The sequence below is a fragment of the Solanum lycopersicum genome, chromosome 8, assembly GCF_036512215.1.
Source record: "Solanum lycopersicum chromosome 8, SLM_r2.1".
Lineage (NCBI taxonomy): Eukaryota > Viridiplantae > Streptophyta > Magnoliopsida > Solanales > Solanaceae > Solanum > Solanum lycopersicum.
This window is the reverse complement of record NC_090807.1, coordinates 59502464-59524120: the sequence shown is the minus strand read 5'-3', so window position 1 is coordinate 59524120 and position 21657 is coordinate 59502464. Positions and strand designations below refer to the sequence as shown.

The following is a 21657-nucleotide window of genomic DNA, read 5'->3' as shown; positions in this document are numbered from 1 at the left end:
AATTGTATTTTCTTTTAATCTATATAATATTTTGGTGTAACTTTTTTTTTTGGGAAAAGGGTCTGATATATCCCTCAACTTTGTTATTTAGAGCTGATATACCCCTCGTTATAAAAGTGGCTCATATATACCCCTACTTGTAAACAAATGGCCCACATATACCCTTTTCCTCTAACGGAAATGAAAAAAATAATAATTTTAATCTAAATTTTTATTATTTTTTTCTAAAAAATATAATCCCATATGAGTAAATTTAATTCTTGTCAAACATATTTTTTTTGACTTTTTTTGTTTTAATGACTAATTTATAACTATTATTTTGATAATCAAATTTATTTATGTTTCACTAATATTCTTGTAAAACTTATTATAGATGACCAAATTTTTTCTTCGAATACGAAATTAAATTACAATACACACAAAAAAAATAGTTTAAATTTTTTTTTAAAACTAAGGAATGAAAGAAAAAACAAGAAACTCAAATAATTATAATAAAAGAAGTCAAAAAATAATTTATGTATGAAAAAAATTAAAATATACCTTAAACTTTGATAAAAGAATCATATATACCCCTAAATAATTTTTTTTAAAAAAATTAGAAGTAACAAATATAAATTTAAAACTAATTTTTTAATTTCCGTTAAATAAAGGGTATATGTGAGCCATTTTGTAACGGCAGGGGTATATGTGAGCCGTTTGTATAACGGTAAGGGCATATATGAGCCATTTTTATAACGAGGGGTATATCAGCTCTAAATGACAAAGTTGAGGGTATATCAGACCCTTTTCCCTTCTTTTTTTGACACATGAAAATTGAGAAGGGAGAGTGAATGCTTACTAAATCGTCACTTCATCAAAAGGATAAATATACCACCAACTATCATAAATGGTATGTGTTAGACCCGTAAACTATTTGATCTAACTACGTGCAGACATGTCAAGATCTTAGGCATTGGTCTTGACATGGATGAGGGCAAAACAGTGCAACACAAGTTCAAGATGCTTGAGTGTTGGCAAGGCAGCTTGAACGTGCAAGGCTTACGTGCGGGCTAGAGTCATTGGCAAGACAGCGTGTTGGCTTGACAAGGCAAAGCTGTGAAGACTTGATAATGGCAAGAACAAAGGCAGTTCGCGTGAATTGCTGAAATAAAACTAAGTGTTGGAGGACAGCTAAAATATTCTAAGTGTTGGAAGCTGACTGAAATATTCTAAGTGTTAGAATATTAGTATTTCGTGTAGATAAGAATGTAATTTGAATTAGATTTTATCTGTTAGAAATATAGCTGTTGGAAACTTAGTTTGAACCCTGTGATGACAAGTGTCGGACATGTGTCATTTGTAACTGCCGCATGTAACTGCCATGTGCAGAAATTTTATTAAGGGTGAAAATTCGTCTAAGGTTGGGAGAGTGTTTTCTAGCCATAGACAAATTCGTGAAGCTTTCCTTTATATTAATTATCAGATTAATAAAGGTTGGGACGAGTTCCTGTAAAGTCTGTTTGTTGTTTAACTTTGCTGTTAAAATATTTCTATACTTAGTCAATTTCGTGGGTGTAAATAGGCTGAGTGTTACAGACGTTTGTAAGACTGCCTAGGGTGGTGTTCGGTAAAATAAATCGACCATCTTTCAGTATGCAAGTATCATCCGTCATATTTTGGGACATTAGTGCTGCTGCCATTCAAAAACTAAAACATATATAGTCTTATACTAACGGACATATACGTATCATAATCTTATCCACCGATTCGACATTTATCAACGGGTAAAATTGTGTCACGTGTCCCAATTTAGTCTTCAGTTAGTGTAAAGAACATATTTGCTCTAGCTTTTGGACAGCAGGGGCACCAATGTTTCAAAGATATCTATATACCATTTACGATAGTTCGAAGGTGTATTTGTTCTTTTCTCGTTAAGCTAAGCGGAATTTTTGGCAAATTTTAGTATATCCTGGAGAGTAAAATTATTTCAATCACTAAACAATTAGTATGACTTTTTAATAAAAAATTATCAATAATTGGCCTTCTAAATAAGGTGGTTAGTTAAGACCAAATCATTTATTAATTCTAAACTATTTTTTCAATATATTTCTACAAAATCTTTGCTTTTAGGACTTCAAAGGCACGCAGCCCCCGCACTCTCCATTAAATAACTTTATTTAGAAGTATTTGAGTCGTGAAAATAGTCATTAATTTTTGCATAAGGATATATCACATTTGCAGAAAAAGCTTGTATTATGATAAATTGTCAACATCACATGTCATACAAAGCAAAAAATAAATAAAATATACAAAGCAAAAAAAAAAATATACAAAGAATTATTAATTTTTTTTTACAAAAAAGAGTAAATATTACGTGGCAGCGTATATAGACCACTGCCTAATACAAATCTGAGCGTGAATTTATAGGGGGCTAGATATTTTACATTTAAAAAGTTCACAGGGGTGATAGGACCTCCGTAAAGAATAAGTGTGTAGTTGGGAATTTAAGCTTAGGGGGACTTTTGGCCATTTTCTCTTTAAAATAGTCATAATAATCACATAATCTCCCATATAAAAGTTTCAAATATTTACCATTAAAAGTACGAGTTAATATCTTAAAAAGTCACTCAATTTTAAGAATTTTTCTAGCAAAATCATTAAACTTTGTTTTGTATCAATAAAATAACTCAACTTAAACTTTTGTATCAATAAAATTAGTTAACTAAATTTATCATTAATTTTTTTTATATCACAAAATAGTATATTTTTTTTTATGTCAAGTGTACATCAACGAAATCTAATAATCATGCATTTAGTTAAGGAACAAATAAAGGGCTCCTGGGTTGGATCTATATCACGGGTAAAATGTTGATTTAGTGTGTTAATTCTATTAAATTAAGTGCATAAAATAATAATAATTATAAATTAAGCGAATACAACAATGATTATGGTTGTCACGTTTTATTTGCAGTGAAAAATTTGTAATTAAACTTCATTAATAAATGTATACATGGCTCAAAAATAACTACGAAAAGAAAAAAAAATCTCGTGTAAAAACGCGCAAACTAATTTGATTATCAAACTTCTCCATATTCACTGCTATTAGTTAGGTTTAAGACGTTAACAATTTTAATGATAAATGTAGTTAAATAATTTTATTGATACAAATATTAAAATTGAGTAATTTTATTGATATAAAATAAAGTTTAATAACTTTACTATATAAATTCTCAAAGTTAAGTGACCTTTTAAGATATTAACTCTTAAAAGCATAGAATCCGAATTTTGAATGGGGAGCCAAAAAAAATTCTCATTTCAAATAGTTTAAGGCAAAATTGAAGGGAAAAATGACCTATTTTTCTTATTTTAAAGTCATAGTTAATAAGAAGAGTATTTTAAGCTATTTTGATAGTTAAAAGAATATTTAATAAGTTATCAAATAATAATATTGCTTCTTTGGCGTGTTTTTTTTATCTCATAACTAAAAACTTTCTTTCTTTCTTTTCTCAATCAAACACCCTTTTTTCCTCTTGAATTGGTAAGTTTTCATAAATATTTTTAAGTTTTTTTTATATTAATAATTTTATTGTATTGACTGTGTCAAGAACACTGTTTGTGTATTGGTGTTTATCAAGGTTTGAATAATTGTACTCTAAATCATGATTATTAAAACTTTCAAAACTTTTTTTTATCAAAAGTGATATATTTTGTTGAAATGAAATTTTTATGACATTTTATTAATTTAATGTTAATTTTACATGCACATTCATATATTAAAAACAAACAACATTAATTATTTAGTGTTTAGATTTAGAGACCACATCTTAATATTTAGATGTGTATTCAGATCAAAACACTTGAATCTTAATGTAAATCTTAATATTCAGATTCAGACCTTTTAATCTTAATAAAAACAAATGAGTTCTTAGTGTACGAAGCTTTAAGCTCTTATTGTTTGCTTCACCGTATTTTTTGATGCGTCGGTACATTTGACGCCGATAATATAATCAAAGTTGAGGCCCCATTTCGAACCTTATACAGAAGGTTTTTCCGTACCAGCTCCTTCTACCTATACCGCAGTTGAAGCACCTAAAGGAGAATTTGGTGTCTTTCTGGTCAGTAATGGAAGCAATCACTCTACGTAATTTATTAAACCGGTTTATGCTTGTAGCTACCCTCGGGGGGAATACGTGTAATAGCCCCGCGGGGAACCCCCGCCCGGAGGCGGAAATCTCTTTTAATTTGTATGCTTATTTTCAACTCCCCGAAGCATTTCGTCGATTACTACGCCCTTCCTCGTCTCTGGGTGCCTAGGTATCCACCGTAAGCCTTTCCTCGTTTGAACCTCGCCTTTACTATCCTAATTTTATCGAACAAAAGACAATTATGAACGAACCACACTAAAAAGAAGAAAATATTATTAGCACATGCCAAAAAATTATTCGCTTATTTGTTTTTCTTTTAAGCAATTCATACATAGCCTCAGTTGCTTTAATTGAATAATGGATAGAGATTGATTACTTTTCTGCTATAAATAGTTTCTTATTTATTGTTATAGTCGATAAAGTTAAATTACTTTAATACGTAAAAAAATAAATATGTCTTTATTATGATCTAGGATAAAATTTAGTGAGTCATGAGAAATTGAACATTTTTTAGGTTGTTCATAATTTACGCGAAATATTATTTTTCCTTTGAAATCAACATTTTTTCTCCTTCCTTTCTTTCATTTCCTTCCTTGTTTTAAGCTCGTTTACTCCCATATACCTGAGTTTGTTTTTCCCAAAATAATAGAAAAACAAAAAGATCCCTATTGATGAAAGGCTTTTCATAATCTCTTTTCATTCAAAAAGGTGTGTTTTTCTCCTTGTTTATGCATTTTGTTTCATGAATTTTTATGATATTTCTTTCTAAATGAATAACCAATTGAAACATCTTTTACCCAAAACATTGTTAGTTACTATTTATTTGTTTTTTTATATCTTTATTTAGAATAGGAATGGTTGAAAAATTGGTTTAGGCTTTGGTAAAACAGTCTCTTTATCTCATAAAAATAAAAAGTCATTTGTTAGATTACGCTAAATATATTATTGATGTTTTAAAGGTACTGAGAAGGTTTGAATTATGACAAGTCTTTTTGTTAGATCAAAGTGCATGAAAGAAATAAAGAAAGAAAAAGATGCCCTTTTCCATTATTGAATATAGTGGTGATATGTAATCTTAAAAGTATAATTTCTTGTTGTTGCAATTAATACTTATATTTGTAATGTGCAAAAGTAAATAGATAAATTTCTCAAAGTAGAAGTTGTATCTTGCATGCCCTCTTTTTTAGCTTTGGTTAATAACTAAAGAAGATACAATAAAATAACCATTATATATGAATTGGGGCAAAATTAATAAATGAAAAAGAATCCTCTACCTAAGCTATTTTAAAGACTTGTGTAAGATGTGTCTATTATATACAATTTTTGCGTTTAATATATATAAGTTTTAGTTCAAGCTAACGCAGACTCAGAATTTGAGTGCGTCCAAAAGTGCCTAAGGGGCATGACGAGTGACAACCATATGCCCCAATTCAGGAGATAAGTTTGAAAGGTCCTTTTAAAATATATGATAGGTTTTTCAAAGGACCCTGTCTGGTGCCTGCTTTGGAACTTTGACTAAATCGGATCGCATACTGCAGAACCCATTTGGTGGGGCGATTCCAAAAATTATTGAACATCTGTTTCGTTTTGCAGATATAGAATCTATTCTAGACAAAAGCAAAAAGAATGGCAACAAGAGCAAGAGAGCCAGCTCCTGCAGGGAAGGAGAAGAGAGGAACATCACCAATACATCACCAAAGAAGCACAACAAACACATCAAAAACAACATCAACTGTTAGAAAACAAACTGATCCAACATTAACCACTAGTTCCTTAAACAAGAATGTTCCTAGCTACCTCAAACCAACAATTACTCAAGCTAAGAAGTCTGCATCTTCAGGTGACCTGCACAACACTCACAGTACCAAAACTTCTAATCTAGCTCGAAGGAGATCATTCGATAATAACCCTCCCCTGCATTCTTCCTCACCAAAAACCCGAATTTCCCCTAGTCCTAAGGAGAGAATTCCTCGTTCATCGTCTTCTTTATCAACCAAGACTTCCACTTCCCAGAAACCCCTTTTGGATAGATTATCAAAAACTACGACTAGTAAGGATGCCATTGGCAAACAACGCAGTGCTGGCCTAAATTCTAGGCCAGTGACCAAAAGAAAGACGACCACAACCACAACCAGGAAGCATGATAGTGCTAGTGGTTCAACTACAAAAGCATCAGTAACAGCAAATTCTCCAGATATAGCTCAGAATGTCATTTCTCATGAGGGTGAACAGTCAGAACCAGAGGATCATCAAGAACTAACAACTCATGAAACGGAAAAGGAAACCACCATAAGTGACAACGAAATGATTGCTGATTCTGATGCAGGGGAGCATGAGAATGACAATGAAAATGAAAACGATTCAGCCACAGAGGATCATATTGAAGAGCTTAGTAATGAAAATGTAAACAGTGCTGAATTGAAGGACATCAACGCTCCAGATGATTCAGCCACACTAGTGGAAAATCCAGAAACCAAAATTGAAGAACCAGAAGAAATCAACAATGAGCCTAATGAGCCTGATTTATCAGAGAAGGAAAAAGAAGAAACCGTTATAAATGCAACAGAGGAGAATCAGGAATCGAAAGAGGAGGATGAAGAAACAAACCAAGAGAAAGAAACTCCCATAGTAGAAGAAACTGAAAGTCTCAGTTCCAAGCAAGTTGAAGTCGGTGTAGAAGAAACTACAGAAGCAGAACCAGTGAAAAATACGAATGTAGCATCATCAAAATCTCTACATCACGTGGTGCAAGGTAAGAATAATGAATCTGTCGTTTCAAATAATGTAATTGAAGAGACTGCAACCAAACTTAGGGAGCAAAGGAAGAACAAAGTGAGAGCACTGGCTGGTGCTTTTGAAACTGTCATCTCCCGGCAAGACCACAAATGAATTTTCATCTAATGTTTTAGTTTGTGAATCGTTTCTTGTTGTATGCTTACTGTAGTTTTCCAAAAGCAATACTGTACCGCATTGAATTCTTCAAGTGGGAATAGTAATTATTTTTCATATATGATGTGAAATAGTGGGCAATAATTATTTTCTATGCTACTTTTATAAGTTTGAACACTATTTATATATCATGATTATGAAAAAAAAGGCAGCAAGATACAAATTTGTTATGCAATGTCTTGAAAAGATGAGAAAAACAATTACCTTGTCATTGATCACGTAATTGACTGATATATCTATTGCATCGCATGTATTGTCACGCTTAATTGTCTACAACGGGGTCTGATCTTCATTAGCAATTTATGACATGAGCTCTTTTACTTACAACAGACACGCTATAACATGAATAAACGCAGCAGCCACACAAGTTTTGATTATTCAATAGACACTAAAAAACCACAGGGAAGTCCATTTACGATAAAAGTTGTAGGCTCTTTTAAGAAATTTTCTGGTCTTGGTAGTACATTAAATCTCAGGATGTGAACTAGAAACTGATGAAATTTGAACAAGATATAGAAGTGGAAGTTCTAAAAATTAGGTTTATAATTCGACCAAGATTGAAGACAAAAGCAAAACCGTCATCACAAGTGGTTTTTCACTAATATTTATACCATTTAGAAATACAAAATTGTGCTTGAAAAGAACGAAAATTATACAAGGGAGATAGAATGAATACATAAGTTGAATTTTCCACTTCTTTTTAGTGTTTTTCATTTTCAAATTATATAGTCTGATGGATGTTCTGATAACATATTAAATTTTGGGATCATCTCATTTAAAAAGAGCGATGAGGAACCTGTTTTCCATTAATGCTGGTAAAGTCAAAGCTCTTCCATACCCACAGATGGTACACATTTAGTTTTTTAGTTGTCTCAACAACTCCAAAATTTCCATATACTGTGAATATTTTTGTCAGGCCCAGCACCAACATTATATAAAGTTGAACAGATAGTCAAACCATTCAAAGTCAATAGTATTGCAATCTAGCACGCAATAAGTGACACACGAAAAACTCAGCAGCCCAAAAGAAATGATAGCCTACTCTACAGTGGAAAAAGAGCAAGTTCAAGCAAACTTCTTTCTCGAGGTATACTACCTACAAATTTCAATATGTTCTCTACAGGCAGAAGAATATTGAAGACTTAGCTCTGATGAAGTTGGAGCAAGCTTATATAGCTGTTCAGACGTAAAAACTCCGACAGCCCTTACACTGGAGCTGTAAAACATCCCGCGCACATTTTCGTATTTTGCAACAATAACCATTTTGTACTTCTTCTCTAGCATTAGATCAATAACACGACCAATGGATGTTGAGGTTGTCACAGAAGGAGGTGGACTTCTCATCATGGCTGAAAGCGGCGCATCCAGCTGCAACAACAGGTATAATAACATTATAAGAACTCCGCAACCCAAGTGTGTCATCTCTGAGCAGACAACCAAATTAACTATTCAATAAAGCAATGGACACAGGAATTTAGAATATTAGTTTCTGTTTTTATTTTTCTTTTACGTTTCACAATGAACCCGAGCATTTTTTCTGAGATAACAAGTTCAGATCAATTTCACATGAACAGGAAACAGAATGAAGAATGAGAAATAGTCCATGCAGCCTGAACAAAGGCGTGGAACTGAGAAAATGCCAACCACATAGCAGTGTCCTTGCTCTAGGATAGCTGTCCTTAAGTTTAACTCTTAGTAATCTGATCCACTATTGAACTTTCTCATATACTAGTCTTCTGGAGTTTGATGTCATGTAGAAGCAGATAACTCTATCTCTATGTGAGGTAGACTGATAATTGCTTGAAATGAAGACCAATACTTCCCACCTTAGTCACTTGACTCACTTCTATTTTTTCAAACTGTCTGGATAGGATCAACCAGTCATTTTCAAGGGACAAGGAGGTTGACCTCATCTGTGAGGACTGACCATAATTTCCTCTCCGTTGAAGTTGGAGAAAGTGTAAGGGATGAACAATGCAGAATTAATAAGAGGTGTTTCTGTTTTCCTGCTTAGTTCCTTGGGTTAGAACAATGATAATTCCTTGTCTTGGGTTCTATAAGCATCCAGAGAAAGGCTCTGATCCGTCTGCAAGGATGCCATTGACTGGATCGTTCAGAAAGGAGCCACTTAAGCAGTAACTGGGTCCCATGCACCATCTTGAAAAACATGTCCTATAACTTGCTAATTGAGACATAGTAAGGACGTTGAATCAAAAGAACCTTTTGTGGCTTTTATTTCAGAGTCTAAAACTCAAGTTTTAAAAATTGGGTAGGAGGGACTCTTTTTTAATTAGAGTACTAATAAAACATTTTTAAAATCCCAAAATTTTCTTATTTACATAAACCCCTCTTCAGCTAATTCAATCCCTGCCCACAGCTAATTCAATAGCTCATCACTAAAAACTCTATGTTCTTAAGGATATATAATCTTATTATCGGCATGAATATGGTAGTAATCAGATTTCGACATCCGGGATAAGATTCCCAAGCAAGCTGCTAATAGATAAATAATCTCTACAACACCTCAAACATACAATGTCAATGTAACCAAATGATAAAGATATTACTAAGATAGAGTTGTAGCGGTAGAAGAGTGTATAATATTTCAGAAGCACACCAAGAAAAACTACAGAATAGAGTCGTGCAGTGAATAAAGATAGCCAAATAGATCATAGAAGTCGAAGATAAAGTACCTCATTGCAGTCTTCACAATGCAGTATTCCAACACAACTTCCCCAATCATCTATGACTGGAACAGTCGAATCCCTGAAGAAACGCATGACCACTTGCTTTAGTTTCAGGGTAGCTTGCAAAGGCTGTGCTTCAGTAAATGGAACCATGATATGCTCAATAGTATCGCGTACTGACACCTGTACCAGGAAAAAGACGAAATTGTCCTATCAATAGTTTGTATCACAACAGTATACTCAAACGTGATCTCAAAAGTGAGGTCTAGGGAAGGTAGATGTCTGCAGACATTATCCATACCTGTTGAGGCAGAGAGGTTGTTTCTGATAGACCCTCCCCTCAAGAAAAATATTTCAAAACAGGTTTAAAGAATACAAGGTGAAAGAAGCTCTAGTGAGAAAAGAGAAATATTGACAGCAAAAATAGTAAAATATAAGTAACCAGTAGTTTATATACATATTTTTGGAAAGTTAACTGGTATTATAAACAGAGAAGTACACCAATAGTGAACTCGTGTAGTAATTACATCAAAAGTATAGAGGGTTTGTCAAAAAGAATCTAAACACTTATCCCCCACATAAAATATCTAAGAATAGGGTGACGTCCCCAGGATCCTTGGGAATAGTATGAATACACCAAAAGTAGAAGGTCACTAAGCAATTCATTTTAATGCTTTGGAAAGGGATACTCTTGTTCTCCAAACATCTCTGATTTCCCTCCCTCCATATTGTCCACCAGATGCAGGCAGGGACAATCTTCCATCTCTCCTTGTGTCCAGACTGATTTCCATCTCTATTCCGACATGCTAGGACTTCTGCAGTATTTCTAGGCAAGGTCCATGTGATACCTCTCAAGTTAATGAAATATTTCCATAGCTTCTCAGTCACTTTTCCAAACAACACTACGATCAGACTGAACATGGTCAACTTCTATTATCTTTAGAGCACTTACCTAATTCTCCACACAAACTCAGTCTCGGAGCAGAAAAGAAAATATTACAAATACCATCTTGATGAGTATTTGAAACAGAAGAAGTACTGAAAGCTCATCTCTACCATAAGTAGAAATACAGTGCTTGCCTGGCAAACAAAGGAATTAGTTGACATCAATGGTTCTGAGAGTGCAAAATGGGATTGTGTACCTGTGGTAGTATGCAAGGACTAAATATAGAAACACTGCAACCAAGTAATGCTTCAATTCGCAGAGCAACCTGCAATAGCATTAAACCACAATATAGGTCGGTGGCGTGAAAGATATGAAACAGATATGAATAGGAAGTCCAAGGATCAAAACAAGTACCATGTGAAACATCAAACAGAATGAACACCTGAAACTAGAGAGAGAAAGGGAACTAAAAAAAAAATAGCTATGTGGTGTCTCTAAGCTTCTGGTTGCCTGGTTTGCTTGAAATCTACACACTCTTACCTAGTTATGTGAATATATCTTATGGATTTTAAGATACTGCATAAGATCTAAATATTAGAAAGAAAAAAAAAACATCTCTGATTCAATTGATAAATCTCTATACCTAGGAATCACAGGAGGATTAATCGCTCAAAAAAATATAACGAAGATCCTTCAATATTGGCAAACTAATGTGTTTAAGATATAAAAGCTTTTAATCTTAAACTATCTGAAAGCATAAGAAACTACTGCTTGAATGAGGAGAAAGTATTGTGTATTAGCACTTCGACATATCTCAGCTTCTCTTATGAGGCTGAGAAGAACTTGGAAGTCTTAGACTCCAAGTCCTCTCAATCAATGTATCAGGATAGTTGTTTCTGATCTTGCCTCAATTCTACGTGAACTTTGTGAACCTCCAAATGTTATATTTTGCTCCCCTGTTTCAAGATGTGGGTCTAGGGAAGAGTAATGGCATACTTGTTGCACAGTGGTCACTTCTTACAGGTTGCTGGAAACACCAGTTTCATACTGGCCCCAACATAGATTTGTTAGAGGTGATGGCCAAAAATATTCCAAGGGAACAAAGTTCCAGCTCCAGACAGATTTACTGTGATTTTATTAATTCTTAAATTACTTTTTTATGTGGAGAGCTGTCAAGGATGACATGTAGAATACCATCAACCACTATATAGATATGATTGCTAGGATAAATCCCAGTGCAATTTCTAGAGCCCTTATTTTGGAAAGCTTGGCAGTTGGCACTACATGTGCCTCATGAAGTTGAAAAACGCTAAGCTTAAGCACAAATTGAATCTAGCATATCATATTGTATAATTGGAACTCAAATAAATGAAATTATTAGAGACTAAGGCTTACCATTCCACCCCGACTAGCCCATGGTATTTGCTTCCATTTCTCAACATTGCCTTTCATGTATTGTAGGGCCAAATCCAACTGAAAAAGGACAGTTGAGCAACAATTAGCATAGATACTCATTGGAAAAAAATTAGATAAGGTATTTATAATAAAAAAATTATACACAATAGGGTGGATCCATGACATGAGGAGTGCTCTTTTTGAAACATATTTAAACTTTAAAGATGAGATATAACAAGTAGAATAGATGACTGATCTCATAAAAATATGTAAATTATATTGATGCAAGGTTGTTGCAAGCCAACTTGATACCGTTACGAGCAGAGGTTCTAAGTTCAAGTCTCACTGCTATGCTAACCCATCAATAAAAATATTTTCAAGTGCTTGATTCAAAGGAAAGAAATAGGTCACAAGAGGCATGTTGCAGACCTAAGAAAAATATATAAACTGATCATTCTTCAACGATCAAACCATTTAGATGAGACAGTTCACAGAATTGAACAAAAAACAAAAGGCTTAAAAAGTTACTACTTTTTAAAAGTTACCATTATCAAAAAAGAAGAAAAGTATTTTAATGTCAGTTTGAGCAACCAACCGGAAAGTCATTCAATAAAAACCAGAATGTATAATAGAGGAAGAACAATGATAAATTCATGCCGAAACAAATAAATGAGCCTCTGCAAACACTTAATATAGCAACTGCTTGTGGTTACCACTCATGATTTTTGAAAGAAAAAATGGATTATTTAATGACAAAAAGGGTTTAGACATAAAGAGAAATAACCAGATAATAGTATCCACTATCTGGTCAAGTTAAGTAGAAAAGTCCAGGTTTAGACATTAAGAGAAAACCAGTTAATAGGATCCACTATTTGCTCAGGTTAAGTTAGAAAATGCCTTCACGATGGTCAGAAAATTAATAAAATTGATTTAGCCCAGAAAGAAGATGGATAAAAAAATTACTGTTATTTAGTTGCTATCTCAGACTATCTTGAAAGTTGCAATACTGAAGGAATTACCACTATCATAACGAAGAGCTCAAGTAACTCTAGACAACAATATATGTTCCACTTTCCCTGGAATTCATCTTACTGGACTGTTATATATGTTCCACATTCGTGGAAATCATTGACATTGTTCTTGATTTATGAAAAGAGGTTACACTAAGTGCTGTGGACAAAATTACTTTATCAATTGTAAACTAGGTAAAATAAATTGGAGAAATCGAATTTTGTGGAGGTGAAAGGAGGATAATCCCTCCCAGATTTTCTGCCGGAATCATTGATTTTTGGCCAGAATCAGAGATCCTGCTTTCAATTCCCAGTGTTTCGTTAGAGTTTTCCTCCCTTGCTTTCTCCGTCACAGAGATTGCTTGCAGATACCCCCTTGTACTGCTTCTACTGCTGAGTTTCAAGACTTATGGCACCTTAAACGAGCTTTTGACAACACTGGGACAAACTGCTATTGACTGCTTCACCTATCTAATGTATTATGGTTAGCTTGGAAACATTAAAGGAAGACCATCATCCAGTGGAGTGAAAAGCAGTTAGAAAGTGGTCACTTAGGCGAGCAAGTAGCACTTCTAAGGTGTTAGGCAAAGCTACTTCAATGAAGCAGTCATCCGTGTACAAGCAGATAAGGATATTATGTCACTCGTGACTGGCCGGATTATGTAGTATCTAGTATTTAGTACTAGGACTACCACCGTGGTCCAAGTGTAAGCAAAAAGTACCTGTCCATTGCTCAATGCTGCCTCCATTAGGAGATGATCAGCCTCTTCATTAACTTTAGAGGTGATTGTTCCAGATGAATCTAGCCACATGCGTCCATGCAGTATTTTAACCATTTCATACTCTCCTCTAACAGCAAAAGCACGCATCAGAGCAAGGAAAAGATGAGGCTTTGGCCTCAAGCTAGAATCTTCTCCAGCTTTCTTTAGTAGTTCCCCATACACAGTCAGAGCGCCTATCATATTGTGCACAAATATTTAATATGCAAAGTGACAATGGAGGTAGCAGAAAAATCATCAACACAATTACAGTGCGAGAATAATCAACACAGTTATAAGTTATAACTTACATACTCTTTTCTTTAATTAGTTAAAATTGCACATTATAATGACGAAAGCAAAATTTTGATGGTACGAGAGAAATTATTGATCAAGTTGCGCTGTAGAAGTCGTCCATGCATCGGAAAATATAAAATGGATAACTATAATGCAGGAAACAAAGGAGAACACGGATATTCATGAGTGAGATTCAGGATAGTGAGTACGGATAAATTAAGCAAGGGATTTACAACTTGATGGTCCAGTCATTCAAGGAGGAATTTAAGCCTTATCAGCAAAAACAATACCGTATAAGCTACTTGGAAGAGAATTAAACAACACGACAGTGCACATTGATTTATGCATTGAAGTATGAATTCCCACAAAAATGTCAACTTCATAGGAGATGGATATGCTGCATACTCATACTACAGAAACATACTTCATTAAGAGATTAATTCACTCCGCCAGAGTAAGTTTGTGCATCAATCTGTTTGGTAATCTGAACACATAAACCAATTAATGCTGACAAAAAGTCATTAGTCTAGAGTTATAGGAATTTAGGAATACTTCCCATTAGTCTAGAGGTATAGTCATTAGTCTATGGGTTTTTTCTTTCCTGCGCTAGAAAAAAAAAGGCATTTGGCACATATTGCAGAATTGATTTACATGAACCCATAATACCAATAACAATAAATACCTAAGCAATTATTAGTTCTTTCAAAATGGACAACACTCAATTCTATAAATGATGATAGATTTAAATGGACTGCATCTATATCCAATATGAGAGGTATTACCAGAGTTGCCCGCTATTGTTAGTTTTTCCATTATATAAGGCAATTCAGTGAACTGACATTCTCCTCACTCTTATGAAGGTGTTACTAACACTTCAGTTAACTTATTTATGTGGGACAGTCCCCAGATATCAGCCTGCCAATGGAAAGAACTGTGGTCAAGACTTATTTATACCTTCTTCTGTATATAGTAATGGATGACCTGTGACAGCCAGGAGGCCTAGCAACAAGCACCATGTACATGTCTGATATATTGTTGTTATTACTAGATCAAGAAAAATGTCTGATGTATTGTTGTGTGAGAGGTGACACTCTCCATTTCAGCCCAGATCCCAATTGAACTCACAGTTTTGTTCTTAAGTACAATCTTGATGCGGACAGAAGCCTCACTCTCATAAATGCTTTAGACTAGTCACAGAGTTAACCATTGTAGAAAGAATCTTGCCAATAAAACTTAACAATGTTTTCTGCACTCTAGCAAGTTTTACATATTTATCAAAACCTTACCACAATTCTTTTTCTCGATACTGAATGAATTAAAAATGTGAAATCGCTTACTGATATCACCAAATAAACAGTAGATCTATTGTCTATCTGCATTTTCCAGTGACATGTTATATGAAGTTAACATTATGGAACATTTGGAGTTTGTCTAACCTTTCTTGTGAAGGTTCTTAAGATCCCATTTCATGTTCCCTGATCTGCCAGCTAACAGCCTTTTAGCTACTTTCTTTAAAACCCATGATTCTTAAACTGAAAGCTCATTATTTGACTATATAACTTTTAAATACTGATACACAGATCTGAATTCTAAACCACTAAGCCTATCAGGGTTTAACTTTTAGAAACTCTGAAACGTAAATGTGGTCTGATTGTCAGAAAATCAAATAGGAAAAAACAATGATGAAAAGGTTCCATTTTTCAAGCACTGATGTTTTAGCGAAACAACTTTCGAAGATTTAAAACATAGACCAGGGAAGCACTGAACTCAAATAATGGACTCCTCTCAACAGATCACTGAAAGATTGGCCAGTAAGACAGTGACAGGAGGAGTAAACTCATAAAAGTCAAATAGGAAAGCTACTCTTCTTTCTTTTGTTAGTTGTATTTCTACATTTTCTGTCTTGGTATTTTCACTTGTCCTCTCTACCTACAAGTTAGAGGTAAGGTCGCGACACCCCCCCCCCTCCCCAAACCCCACTTGTGGGAATATACTGGGTATGTTGTTATTTTTCACTTGTCATAGAGAAATGTATATTTGAGGCGACTTAAGGGATAGGCACTGTTCCTATTTTACTGGACCTACCGAGAGGTCAAACAAATTTCTCTTCTACCACCAACTTATCAAATAGTTCTTGAAAGTTTCTCGATGCTAAAATTTGTGGTAATAGAACTCTGTGCATGATTTCTGTAAAACTACGATGACTCTGTCCCAACAAAATTGTGGTCGGTTATATGGAATTTCTGTAACCATTCCGCCTTATTCATGTCCATATTATTGCATACTACTCTGGTAAAACTAATTTCAGGCGAATTAGGGAATTTCTAAGAAGGATGTTCACCAAATGTCACAATTATCCCAACATTGGCATATAGTCCCCGGTGGTATGTTTATATGTCACTTCTAAATCAAAAAATTTTGTTTCAAAAAGACTTAGCAATTAACTTTCAAAGTTGATCTCCAAACTGAACATTTTGGTCTTTGTGACCTGAATCAGTTTATCAAATTGTAAGTGGAGGAAACTCAAAGAAAGCTGATATACTTGCACATAGATAGAAGAATTCACATGACATACATAGTAAATTTTTTGTGGAAGCAATTAGTATGCATGCCTTTTAGACCCTTATCTGTAGATGCTAAGATTCAATATGGACAATGTTGTGTTAAATGTTACTTCAGTTTCACCAGTGATAACCACCATATGTTAATTATTATTTGGACTTGACATGAGTTTTTTGAATATACCTCATAACCCTGAGTTGTAGAAGTTTAGTAATATCTGCATAAAGAATACCTTTTATTGTCCCACAATTCAAGAAGGCATCAATGATTGCAGTGTAAGCAACTCGATCAATATGCAAGTTGTTGGATAATTTCATTTCTATGAAAATCTTTTGAACTGAAATGAGATCCTGGGCATGACCAAAACCCTGCAAAAAGGAGCAGAAATTCTAAACACTAACAAGAAATGACAGTAGAGAACCTAATTCATCATATCAAATGTAAGAGCGAACAGGTTTCTGGCAAAGTTTCAATTGAGTCTCTTTCGTTAAAACCATATACTCTTTCGTTAAAACCATATACTTATCTGGTGAAAGAATTACTACACTGTGAATTTTGATGGAAAAGATGGTATACATTAAGATATATAACTTCGTAAGAATAAAAAGGAATTAAGATCAATAGCACAACATCTCATACTCTCAACTACTGCTCAATCTATCTGAGACCTATTTATCTCAGTACAGGTTACAAAAGATTATTTTTAACTGTATACGAAATGCATCATGCACACGCACCTTCAGCAACGTAGTGTAGGTAACTACATCTGGTAAAATGTCATCATCAGCAGCAGTTTGTGCTCTGTCCTGCACCATTCAAATATACAGTTCAGATTACAACAATGTTTGCAACATCATCTGAGCAAATAATGAGCTCTAAACTGGCCTTTCGAGTTCAGAGATGAAACCTTCATGCCCTCAAAGAACTGCATTGCAACATCCAACTTTTCAGACTCCACACATGCTAGGATTAGTGTATTATATGTGAGCTTGTCAAGGTTCAGTCCATGTCTTAGTATTTCATCATGCAAACGTAGCGCTACCTCAGGACAACCTGTGTTTATGTACCCCTGAAATTTAGGAAATGGCTCTGAGAAATAATTTGATGTATGATTTTTTTTATAAAGAATGATAAATGCAGAGATCCAACAAATCCAGAAGTTAAACTTGTGGGTAAGCAGAAGACCTTCATCAATAAGTTGTAGACCAAGATGGATGGATATCCGCCCTCGTGAAATACAAAACCATAACGTGCAAGAAGACCATTAGCACGGCGTAGATCCCCTGCACTAGAAAGGCAGAAGTAAAGGAGGTATATTAAGTAAGCCAAGACATAAATCTTGACACAAACAACTATATCCAATAATTAAGCACCACCTGGCATTTGTGTGGAAAGCATTCAAGAAAAAAGAAGGGAAATAAAATGACAAGTTAGTAGAGAAAGTAAAGAATGATAAAGAGTCAAACTCTTGTTTTATTTTCTTCCACAAACTCATAGTCATCTCATTCTGGAAAAGCCCTCGCATGATACTTGATTCTATAATGAGGCTAGTGCTAGAAAAACTATCTCAGATTTTATTTATTTAACAATTGGTAAGTAGTATTCAAATGCTGGCCGACATTAAAAAGGGTTACAACCATGACCCAAACAAAACCTACAAAGCTTCCAATCAGTTCTATGATTTGATCTACATCTACATAATTGTTTACACCAAAAACAATTATGTATAGCTGATGTAAAGATACTAAACAATTCCAAAAATAAATGACAGACCTGATTTCAGTTCGGCCAAAAGGTCAGCAAAGTAAATCAACGGAATGGAATAACAAGACCTTAGGGAATCATCAAAAAAGAAAAATGACATCCTTCAAGAGTTACTGGATTTAAATGGGCTGGCAGAAAGTAGAGAGTTGAAGGAAGAAGAATTCTATCAAAGAACAAGGATGCAGGGCTAGAGATGGACTTACACAAGGTGGAAGAACATGAAGAAATCTCCAAGACAAAAAAATCTAAGTGTCTGTGACTAAAGTAATGTAATAAAAATTAGTTTCTTCCAAAAGATGGGCAATATCCTCGGAAGACATAACCACATTGACAAACTATAAACGGAAAAAGGTGCCCTAGAAGTCAAAGAGCATATCCTACAATTTATTTACGAATTTGCACAAGGATCCAGAGATAAGAAGACCAACTTTCAAGACCCCAAATCTTCCACATATTTTAGAAGATTAAAATTTTGGTGCAAAATGCAGTATGTATATTGTATATGTAGCTTTCTAAAATTTTCTTAGTTTACCCTCAGTTTAGAGTAGATAGGAACTGAAGTTTTGTTGTAAGGTTCCTAGATACAAAACCTATTTCTTTTTGTAAGGATCCTGATGTAAGCTACAGCACAATTTGTGTGCTTCTATATTTCAACAAAATGTTAGACTTACTTACAACAACCACAACTACACCTCATGACCTTGATATCATCAGTGAAATCACTTAACTGATTTTCCACCAAGTTGAGGCCGGCTATATGAATCCCTATTTTTCATTTAAGCTCATGACATATCATCATCAAACTAAATAAAATAGAAGTGAAAAATAAGTTATATGCACATAAATAATAGTAATAATTTTTATCAAGAATAATTTTTAAAAAAATATGAATTCTCTAACAATATTATTATTAGAAGTTCTCTAACAAGTCTAAAACCTATCCTCGACTAGTAGTTATCACCTATATGGATCTTTTACTTCCATCATGCTCAATCTTTAGCTAAGTTTGTATTGATACCAAGCATTTGTAGGTCTTTCTAGATCACTTCCTTCTGTGTAATTTTTGGTTTACCCATCTCTTAACACCTTCACTTGCCATAGTTCCACATCTATGGACCGGTGCATCTTTAGGACAGCAGTATTCATATGTTCACTTACTTACCGAAAGAACTCCAATCACAATGTCACTTGAACTTGATAGCTTTAATTAGGAAAATCTAACAATTAACCAGAAAAAGAAAAACATTGATTCAGAAACATATGATGTGGTAATACAAATCCTCTACACTTGTATAGCTCAGATGTCGTGGAGTTACCATCCTTCTTTAAGTAGTGATATCAAACATCGATAAGGGGTTAATCCTACTCCTACATCTCCAAATATTTCACCAGCAATATAATCTCGGAGAACAATAAAAGCATGTCCTGAATTCCATTTACTCCAAGAACAAACTAACCTGCTTCAATTAGAGAATTCAGCAGACCTCTAACAAGGGGAGGTGAAAGTTTTGGACTTCCAGCAGCAGTACCTTGTTCAACAGCCTCAAGTAATTGAAATGCTTGATCAATTCTTCGGGCATCACCCAAACCCTACCAGGAAACATATTTAACAGGCATAGATATGTTGAGTACTTCAATTTCCACTATTACAGGCTACAACTTTTAAAATAATTATATGGAAACCACAGTGTTACAAATACCTTTAAAAGTGTAGCGTAAGTGATATTATCAACACCACAACCCTCTGGGCCAGACATTTCATCAAAGAGCCTCAAGGCAGATTCTATATCAGCACAATGAACACAAGCCTGCATCACTGCATTCATAACAATGGTGTTCAACTGTCCATGTCGCTTCTTTGCAATCTCAATTTCCACAAAAATCTAGAGATCCATGAGCAATTTTGGGAGTTAAAACCAGTTGTAAAAAAATTAAGCATTTCAAAAATAACAGTTCAATTTAGTTTTGTACTACTGCATTGTTTTACATTTTCTTGGTGACTTGTCAGTACATGAAGGTGCTTACAAAGCAAGGAGACACTACTTATGCTTCATAAAAGAAATTCAAACATTCAAGCTACAAAAATATAATAATTTAAACCCAAGATTATGGTTCAGGTAGATTTAAGTCTGAGTAAAAAGTTGAGGTAAAGATGCTAAGACCGCCAACATTTTAAAAGACAGGTTAGAACTCCTTAGTGTAACGCAGGTTCTAAACCTTCTAAGTTGATTATGGGAAAAAGTTTTAACTTTTGATAGATCTTCATGCATGTTTTATGTAATGGACATCTATCCAGTAAATCTTTCAAATGCCTTGGGACATCTCAAACATAACTGTCCAAATTATCAGCTGAGTGTCACACAACAATCTGCCACCTTGAGGAATGTTTGGAGTAGTAGAAGATAGTATGTAATACAAAAATAGGCATAACCACAAGAGAAGAAAACAACAGTAGCTGATGTTATCGTGTTGTAGGCTGCTTGTCAAAGTTTCTACAACAGGGTAGAACTGCAACATAACAATGATAAGTCTTACCAATTCTAGCATTAAGAAGTGCTTGTACTGTGAAAGCATTTCTTCTTAGTACTTGGACTAGCCGTATATCCACTCTTCGAAAGAAGCAAATGTTTTGACCATAACTCATGTGTTATGTTTCAGTTCAATAATTTAAATCAATGATGTAGTATGCCTAGACATTTTCAGTTAATTTATGTTCCTTGTTTTGAAACTAATAATACATTACTAAGCAGTCTCGATTAAAAAAAAATTCTAATTTAGCAGTAGGAACAGAACTTGAGGGAAAATAACCCTGAGAGAGACCTGGTGGAGTTGCCTTCTGCGAGTAAGATCAACAATGCGGGAAGTTAGTGGTTTTAGATTAGGTTCAGAACGGAAGCGTCTTTTGAATCTGCCCAAATAATACCTTCTGGGCTGACAGCCGGAGACCGGCGAGGAAGAAGAAGACAATGCCGGTCTCTGAAAATGGTTTTGTTTCTGTTGCTGCCAGCATTTTCTAAAAGGAAACAGAAGCACTGACATATCTCCATGAATATGAGCAGGTAAGGCTTGAAAGTGATGCATTTGGTCCATTGGCAGATTAACCATAGCTCCACATTTGATCGGCGGCAGCAATTGGAGGTTGAAGAGTGAAGGAATTGGGGGTTAATGGATAATGTGGAAGAGAGAAGGACAATTGGCGGGTAAAGTGAGGATTCCCAATATTTT

At 34.4% G+C, this 21657-nt stretch overlaps 2 protein-coding genes across 5 annotated transcripts; one reads left to right on the top strand and one right to left on the bottom strand.

Annotated features, from left to right (window-relative positions):
- The first annotated feature begins 4702 nt into the window (after nucleotides 1-4702).
- Nucleotides 4703-7144, top strand: LOC101264542 (cell wall protein DAN4). Its single transcript, XM_004245381.5, has 2 exons — nucleotides 4703-4832; nucleotides 5718-7144. Exon 2 carries the CDS (start codon nucleotides 5751-5753, stop codon nucleotides 7011-7013), a length of 1263 nt encoding a protein of 420 aa, XP_004245429.1. The 5' UTR covers nucleotides 4703-4832; nucleotides 5718-5750; the 3' UTR covers nucleotides 7014-7144.
- A 726-nt stretch (nucleotides 7145-7870) lies between these two features.
- LOC101246457 (pentatricopeptide repeat-containing protein At5g10690) lies at nucleotides 7871-21657 on the bottom strand. 4 transcript variants are annotated; one of them, XM_004245252.5, is made up of 12 exons: nucleotides 21253-21657; nucleotides 20133-20315; nucleotides 19890-20022; nucleotides 17854-17951; nucleotides 17576-17737; nucleotides 17406-17474; nucleotides 16901-17036; nucleotides 13774-14006; nucleotides 12042-12119; nucleotides 10903-10971; nucleotides 9767-9943; nucleotides 7871-8441 (listed from the first exon to the last, which is right to left on the bottom strand). In XM_004245252.5, exons 1-12 carry the CDS (start codon nucleotides 21535-21537, stop codon nucleotides 8166-8168), a joined length of 1899 nt encoding a protein of 632 aa, XP_004245300.1. In that variant the 5' UTR covers nucleotides 21538-21657; the 3' UTR covers nucleotides 7871-8165. The 4 variants fall into 4 exon arrangements, with proteins under 4 accessions (XP_004245300.1, XP_010325187.1, XP_010325189.1 ...); XM_010326885.4 differs by having other exon boundaries at nucleotides 21226-21653; XM_010326887.2 differs by having other exon boundaries at nucleotides 20133-20248; nucleotides 21253-21545.